General features: G+C 36.1%; 1 protein-coding gene across 18 annotated transcripts in view; it reads right to left on the bottom strand.

The window, feature by feature from the left end:
• The window catches only part of TNS3 (tensin 3), a 222,944-nt gene that overhangs the window by 93,805 nt on the left and 120,184 nt on the right, over window positions 1-8,955 (bottom strand). For all 18 annotated transcript variants that reach the window (XR_003533048.1, XM_027675943.1, XM_027675957.1 and 15 more), the window contains 3 exons: window positions 5,703-5,832; window positions 4,660-4,725; window positions 1,880-1,984 (listed from right to left, as the gene is read on the bottom strand). Coding sequence is in view for 17 of the 18 variants with exons in the window: in XM_027675943.1 (XP_027531744.1) it covers window positions 1,880-1,984; window positions 4,660-4,725; window positions 5,703-5,832 (301 nt within the window). In the remaining variant the exon portion in view is untranslated. The remainder of the gene's footprint in view (window positions 1-1,879; window positions 1,985-4,659; window positions 4,726-5,702; window positions 5,833-8,955) is intronic.

Here is an 8,955-nt window from a genome sequence, read left to right as displayed (position 1 = left end):
AGTGTTTAGAAATCTTACATAGAGGATGACTATATTTACCTCAAGCATCAGACTAAGCTTAAATTTGTGCTAAGTACAGACTTCACCCTTAAGAGAAAAATATAGTTGTTCCCTATGTGCTTTAGCCCAGCTTATGCAGAGCCAAATGCTCTGCCTGCAATTCCACTGCTGAATATCAGAGGTTAACCGCCTGCTTCCTAAATGTTTACTTGAGAAGAGAGTAACTGGATACATCTTATATTCTTATGGTATATTTGCTAGCTCAACTTGAGTGATTTCTTTGCAGATGCACAATGAACTCAGTATCTATGCTAAAACATTATATTTCTGTTCTATCTCAGGTAATTAGAAATGTATCATGCACACAAATTAGACATAAAAGCCTTTAAGTGGCACATGTGACTTCTGAACAACAGGCAAACAAGCTAACAGTCCTTGTGAATGGTCTCTGATCAACTCTTCTAGAAGACATGAGCAGCATATCTTCCAACAGAGCGCTGCCTGCACATTTACCTCTGCTTTCAATTCTCTGTACTGATGTAGTTACCTACAATGTAATGCATGAGAATGGGAAGGTCAAATCCATCTAGTCAATCGATCTCAGCAATTAAAAATATTTTATATCAATGCATTGCTTGGTGAAGGCTAAGTATATACAAAGGAAAGGGAAAAGGATGGCAGATGGAGGGAGGGAAAGGAATCACAAATTATATGGAAACATCCTGGGTAGAAATTAAGACATCATCTCCAGTCAAGATACACTCTCTCTGATGTTATTCCTTCTACACTACACAGTCTTATCCAACTATAAAAGCTCTGATGACTCCCTTACAGAGTGCTCTACCTGCCCCATGTAACAGCACCAAATGACTTTACACTCTCTATATTCCCCTAGTTTTCTGCAATTAGAGTCTGCTGTGCATTAGGAAATGCTTCTGTATGAGAGTGAGGCAGTGAAAAAAAGTCAAGCTCCAAGTATGACTCTGCCCCTAAAACCCTCACTGATGTGGTCATTAGATGGTCAATGTTGAATTCAGATTATAAAAACCAACTGAAACTGAGCCTAGTGATCAGCTAATTAGGTATCCTAGCTCTGTCTGTCTCTCATTTCAGAACAGGAGAGTTGTAAAAACAAGAACTTTGGCATCCATTCAATACCTTGTCTCATGTTTTTACTTGCAACAATGTAAGGCTTGCATGTGTGCTGAGGTGTGCAGACACAGGTGTGACATTCTGAGTCCTTACACGAAAACTATATCCATTAAAAGCACAGCTTTCACTCAAGCAAAACATCTGAAAATCATCCACACTGGAGTCAGAATCTGAAGGCAGTTACTGGAGCTTTTAATCTTCTACATGTGTCAGCAGATTAGAGAAAAAAAAAAATCTAAGAAATAAAAGGGCAATTTGGAAACAGGTAAATTTACAAGGGGCGATATGCAAATAGCCACATCCTTTGTTGTTTGTTTATCCATAACAGCCTAGTGCACCTTCTGCAAAAGTCCAGTTGACATAGTAAGCAAAAGCTAAAAACTCACCATATTATTTTGTTGTTCTTAAAATTCTATGTTAAGATTCCCACTACAAGCTTTAGAACAAAAAAAAGTGTCTTTAGGCAAATTTACAAGTAATAAAGTAACTTGTATCAATGAGTTGTTTCTCAGTTCAATTCCATGCATTGACAAGAATCTCTCTTAACTAGTACTGCTTTCTTTCCTAAATTAGAGCCCCTAACGCTAAATAGGGGAGATTAGACAGCTAGTTAACACAACAGTAAAGTCGCATTAGCTTCAAGCAAATAAGATCTCCCTTCTCGTTCCTAACACTCTGCAACAGTTGCAAAAAGTTTTGCTTTGGTCTCATGTGACCAAATACTCACCTTCCCCATCAGGGCTCATATTTTCATAGGAATCCCAGCGTATTAGTGGGCCTGAGGTATTGTAATCAACTATTACTCCATGATCATTCTGAAAGTGTTCACATCCTGAAAAATATATGTTTGAGACCAAAAATTATCATAGTCACATTTGTAACGATATACACACACAGATGTATGTATGTGGCCTTCTGACATAAGTTTGCTCCCCAAATGGCAATAGCATATTCTGAAATGTAAGAAGCAGCAACAGGGGAAGAAAGGTTAAATAAAACAGTTTTTAAAAAGCTTAATTTATGGTTCAAGCAGAGAATTTTATCTTGGGCTTCTTGATTATGATGTAGTCTGATAATCTGGATCAACTCCTAAACACAACAAACACAGATGACCCACCCAGCCATACACAACAAAAACAAAGAGAGAAGGAAACCACAAGTATCTATAAAGAGATGGTACTAAAGGAATTATAAAATTAGACTTTTTTTTTACAGGTTATTATTTTGATACCAGGCAACTTATCATTAAAGATGAATAGGGAGAGCTGAAAACTGTGGCTCTGTGTCCTTTTCAGTTCCCCCAAGGTGCCATTTCTTCAGAACCTGAGACTGGGCAGCTTGCCTTCAATGTGTTTTGCTGCTTTAAAGTGTGCTCTGCGAAACCTACCTGGAATTTTCAGCAGTAACCCATATTTTTGTGCCCTTAACAAAGCATAAAATAATATTCAGGTTTTAAATGTGAGGAATTTAGGTGTGGTCACAGTGATTTGAAAGCAAAACACAGGCATCAAGAACTCATGACCTTGAACTTTGCTTTGATACTGATGCAAATCAAACAGGCTTTCTGTGTTTTCACCTCTATCTAGATAAGGGAACAAAGAAATTCTCAGTTATCAACTCTTCGACTGTGTCTGCAGAAGCAAGTCCTACTGTAAATTGTTCTAAAGCAACAGTGTTATGCACATGCTGTGACTTTTAAAACATAGTTAAAATTAGAAGGACAAGAATGTTACGGTCCTATACTTTTACATACAAGCTGGAAAAAGCCATCTGTAGAATGTTTCTGTGATGACATTTGTCACAAGGCAGATCAATGAAATTTATTACTAAATATTTGGGGGTCTTACATTCTTGGCAACCTCGTTCTTTCTTTAAAACTGTATCGCAGTCAGTTATGTTCTAGAATACTATGTCCAGTTTCAAGCTACAGAATAAAAGAAATATATTAATAAAGTGAAGCAAGTTCAGGGGAGCATGACCAGGGTGGTCAGGACCAAAAGACTCTCCCCCTGTGAGGAAAGACTGAGGGATCAGGGCTTCTTCAGTCTGAAAATGAGATGGTCTTGACAGGGACCTGACAGCAGCCCCTGAAAGGCCCTAGAGGAGACAGAGTCAGATAGGAGCAAGGCAGAAGGACAATATGGAACAGGCAAAATTTGAATCTAGATAAGTTTAGAGTCAATATAAGGAAAAATAAATTGACTGTTAGGACAGTTGGACATTGGAATAGCCCACCCATTCAGGCTGTGATGTCTCCATCCTTGAAGGTTGTCATGATTTGACTGGACAAAGCTCTGGGCAACCTGGCCCAATCTCACAAATGAACATGCTTTCAGCAGGAGGATGGACTAGAGATACCCTGTAGTTATTCTGTAATTCTGTAATATTTCCAGATGTGGAAAAGTCATTTTGCAGAAATTGTAAATAAATATTTCAAGGTGAGCTCTTCTTCCTAATCAGTTAATCCCTTAAAGAGCAACTGAACACAAATATCCAATTACTTAAAACGTTACTTTCCAACAACTTGAAGCCTATTAAAAAGACCACACCTCTCATCTGCCATCTAAGGAAGGGAAACTTGAAAAAATTTTGGTCCTTTTTTAAACATGTCAGCTGGCCTCTCTTCAAGCATTTACTATCCAGAAATGTTTAGAACAAACTAGACAAATTTATTTATAAAACTGTTTTTCTTACATAGCTTTCCAACAGGCTAAGTGAGATCTTTGTGTTCAGTTGGACAGAATCCAACTTCTTACTGGCTGCTGCCATAAGTTTCTAAATTATTAAACTAGTGTGGGGAAAAAAAAAGGAAAACATGCAATTCACACGACACTGAATGGGAATATGTATGAGACATACAGTTCAGAGCATTTGGTTTTCATTCAATCTCAGGCAGAATCCATACTTTTTGGGACACCATAAAATGATTTAGAACACATTCATTAACAGAATTAAACTGCAATATAAAGCATGATCTTAAGTTCTTACTGCAGGTCATAATTATCAAATAATCTCAGACACATTATAATAGAATTCTGGAACCATACAGAATATATCCTACAAGCCAACTTCAAAGGAGAAGCATTTTCAAGAAAACTATAACTGTATCTCTTTATGCTAAACTGAAGACAGTCCAAACTCCAATACTGCAAACATAATCAGTTGTGACAACATCCAAAAAAGGTTATAGGATAGGCCACTCCTGTCACTTATGCTGGGCCAAGCTACCTATACTACCCATGTTTTATACAGATACACTAATGTTTTCTATTAGTTGTCAGCAACTATTCTGCTATAGCTTTAAAACAAAATCTGATCATTCCTAGGCTGATATAAATGCAGAGTCTTCATTAAATTTTTCAAATTTAAACCAGTAACTATATTGTATATTTTAATGACAAAATCAAATTTCAGATTTCCTACAAGAGATTTGGAAATTTTTTTGAAGTACGTATTTCAGTATTATTTATTTTCAAACTAAGCATATTTTTAGTTCTTTATACTCACCTTGAATGTTTTCTGGAGTTCCTGAAAACACTAATTCCACTTTGCTGTAATCCGGGAAACGGTCATCTGAAAACAAAGGATAGGATTTCAGCAGGCTGTCTCCCAGGAGGGTAGTTTCAGAGCACTCAGAAATCAGGATTCTCTATAGCTATCTATACACATACTCTCATCACTCTTTCCTTCTCACTTGCAGTTTAGTGATTTGCTTTTAAAAATCACATTCTTTGTGCCACATGTTCTCCAGAAAAGACCACATAAGTGCCAGCTGGAGTTTTGTTTACTTTCAAGAACAGTCAAAAGCCGAAAAGATGTACAGTTCCTAACCCTCTCTCTAGACAGACATGGCTGAGTTTTGCTTTTAAGAACACATCCATGAAAATTAAAATTGTTTCCTATATTGGCTAAACTGCAATACTTGATCACGAAACTTCTGTGTAGCCATATGTTCAATGTGGGACAATATGCTTGATTTTAGCTTGCTAGTAACATAGTGTGAGAGAGTTACAGTCCTGCATATAAACATTTTTATGTTTTATTTTTATAAAACTGAAGTTATAATTTTGGAAAATTTTCAAGTATGTCTGAAAACTTTATCTCCATTTTTGGATATTCTGAAGCATATTATAAGATCTCCATACTCAAGCAGACTATGTCATAAACACAGCAGTAGACTTTTTTCATCATCTTATTTCCTTCAATGGTGACTAACAGTGTCACCATTTAAACAAAGGTTTATTGTTTTTATAAATGTAAGAAAAGGTGATAAGGACTATGTAGGAGAATCTGAGTATTTTGACAAGTTGACTCACTTGAAGAGCTTTTCTTTCTTTACCTGTATTTTCTTGCGTTTATCTGTGTTAAGGGCTATAAGTTAACTATAAGTTAACTAACACAAAGCAGTCTCCCTAAAAATAAGGAAGGGAAAAAAAAAACCAACCAATAATCCTTTTGAAAATGTGTGCTGAAGATGATCATTGCATGCACAGGCACACACCTGCACCCCCATCCACATACACATCCAAACAACCACAGAAGACAAGTACCTTTGTTGGCATTGTCCAAGTCTTCTTTGCCAAACACCAGGCCATGTCCTTGAATAGCTCCAGTGTGAAACTGAAGGCGAAAAATCACATCACGAGTAGCTGAACGGTATTTTTTGTGATAACACTTAATCTAGAAAGAAAAAGAAACATGTCAGGAGGTATTTTCTTACAAATCGGAACTAATAAATGTGTATGCATTAGCTGGTAATTAAAGCAGCCACAATGCAATTTACTGTAGACACCTCTGATGTTGAACCGAGAAGGGTATACCATTATTCAATCCTTTAAAATTACAGAGACGCAAGGCAGGATATTTCTAGATGTAAAAGAAATAATAATTGCTGTTTTCATCACTATCAGTCACTGATCAGTAGGTTGTGTTTCAGAATCACAATACCTGGCAGTACAATATTGAAATGCTGACCTGTATCCAGACTTCTTCACAGTACCCAATTAATGAATTTCAGTACACCCATTTCAAAATAACTGAAAAGTATGAGGAGTTTTTCGAAGCAAGCCTGCAAGCTGATTACATCTATTTTAGGACTTTTAAAAAAATCTACTCTAGTGATGACAGTATTTTGTTTTATGTGACTGCAGGAAGTTGGTAGCAGTTTTGATGTCTTGCATAGAACACAAAATTCTATCAAAATATCTAGTATGAATTTCAGCAGGTAGAAGTGAAGACAATATTCTCTAACACCACCTTCCCTAAGATTAAATCTATGGATATTTTACCAACTAATTCTCTGAGTCAACTGTAATACGAAGCCACTCAGTGTATTCTAAGAGCAATACATAAAAATTTTGGTAATCATAGTCACAGGGCTGAAAATTTTATTATATTATCCTGATGATATCAGGTCTTTTTGATAAAGCAGATATTAATGGAATGTATTAAAAGACAACAAAAATCACTTTTATTAAAGACAGACTAAGAAAAGAGTCTTAGAGAGAAAATACCAAACAACTAAAGAGCGGTTATTCAAAATGAAGCAATAGAAGAAAGATGTAGGAGTTTAAGAAGGACATTTCTGGAACTTGGGATTAAAACATAGTTATAAAATTCTTCTCACTACAGGATTTGAAAACTCTTAACACAAGCCCTTGTTCTCTGTCCTTCATATAGTAACCCCATGATGTCTTAAATTCCAGAAGTTAATCAGCATATACATGGCACATAGGACAACTACTGAAATATTTCAGCCCATGTACCAGAGATGGTTTATGGTATTCTCTACGCAAATTACATATTCCTAATCCTTTGTAAGGGCTGGGAGATTCTCTATGCGAGTAATCATTATTTTATCTGAAAGTGAGGAGGTTGGTTGTTTTTTCTTCTTTTTTTTAAAGAGAATCCCCTACAGCATATTGCCAATATCAGATAAAACAGTACTTGCTTCTTATTTTAGACAGTGCTTTACATGCACCAAAAGAAACTTCGTGCACACTGTGAACATTGTGATCCCTGCCTATCGAAGGAATCTATTTCCTTTTAGTCCAACACAACTCCCACCCTCACTTCACTACTTAAATTACCAAAACCTAAGGTAAAAAGTAAGTTTGACTGCCTGATTCAAGAATAACTAAATGCTCATTCTCCACTACACTGAGCAACTCTATGTAAAAGCAAAACATCATCATAAAGGATGAAAACTGACAGTTTGCCCAGAAGTGAAAAATAGACAGAAATGGAATTAAGATAGTCCCGATGAGAGGCACGAGAACTAACCTGCTCCAAAATGTAGAATTGGTGTGGAAGTAAGTGTGATAATTCCATTTAATCATATGATGTGAGCAAAAAGAAGTTATATACATTCCTCCACAATTTAATTTTTAAATTACAACATTAACTTCTCTAGCTGTTCAAACAATCATATTATTTTTACATGTGGATTACATATGAGAGTTGCTGAAGATACAGAAAACTCAATACCTGAACAATACATTTTATGCTTCAGCTTGTCAAGAGTTGGCTTCACACAGTTGCTGGCTTTACTGAGAATGTAGTCTTTTGCATAATTGTGTTCATAAAAATGCTGCATGAGAGAAGGAGTTCCTCCTTCTTTCTAGTTTCTAATTCAAAGTAACAGCCTTGGATAATTTTAACATAGATTAACTTAAACTTAATTAAAGATTAGAATTAACTTAGTATAGCTTAAAATTAACTTACTTGTTTATGAAAATATGTCCTCTCTTACAATCAATAATATTGTACATCTATACGCAGATACTGAAAATATCTTTTAGTGATCAGATATTGTAAGCTTTCAATGAAGTCTAAGTGTAACTTTGAATTAAGTTCTCTAAAGCAAGGATATTTTTTTCCCTTCTTTTTTTTAAACCATGCACTTCAACTAGTTAAACCTTTTGGAACTGGAGGTGAAGCATCCTAGAGATTATTATTTTTGTCTGATACCACCGATGCTTTTGCTTAGACATAATATAAAAGTATTCAAAACTTAAGTGAAGCCTTTGTTTAGGAAATATTACTATGCTGAACAAGACAGTTACTTCCTCAGAATTATCTCAAATAATAGCACGTGATAAATGAAGATGATCTCTTTTAAAATTATGCAAGCATTACTGAAAAGCTATGTGCCCTTTTTTCATTCTAAGAAACTCATTTGAGAGATACTGAATTGATCTCAGACTGATTTTTGTTGTGATATATTCCACTTCCTTAGGCACTTACAGTCCACCAATACGTTTGAATTTGAAACTGTCCAAAACCTCCACAGTAAGCCAATTCATAAAGGTATATTTAAAAATTGTTCCTCCATTTTTCAGTGAAAGAAAGAACAATATTTCAAACTGAATGGGGGAGGGAAGATGAAAAAAAGAATCTGATACTAAGGACCCTACGGTGGTTTAAGAATGGTGCTCTCAACTTCAGTGTTCCCACTGAAACACTCCAAACCACACAGGGCTGGATCCCTCCCCCTCCCCCTGGGGCAGGCTGGAGAGAAGAATTGGAAGCATAAAAGACAAAGATCATAGGTCGAGAGAAAAACAATTACTGGAAACAGCAATGGGATAGGAAAACAAACAGTATCAGCAACAATACTAATGATAAGAAAAAAAACCCCAAATGATTCACAGGATTGCTCACCCACCCACCCTCTGCCACAGTACCCAACACAGAAGGGAGCCCTTCCCCCCTCCCCAAAAAATGAGGTAAGGTGGTATAAAATAACCTCCAGGTCCTAGCCATGCCCCTCCAGGCTACAGCAAAAATTAACCATGTCCTGGC

Source organism: Neopelma chrysocephalum, unplaced genomic scaffold, assembly GCF_003984885.1.
Source record: "Neopelma chrysocephalum unplaced genomic scaffold, ASM398488v2 Primary Assembly neopelma1_26, whole genome shotgun sequence".
Taxonomy (NCBI): domain Eukaryota; kingdom Metazoa; phylum Chordata; class Aves; order Passeriformes; family Pipridae; genus Neopelma; species Neopelma chrysocephalum.
The sequence above is the reverse complement of the archived record's forward strand: the minus strand, read 5'-3'. Positions and strand labels throughout refer to the sequence as shown.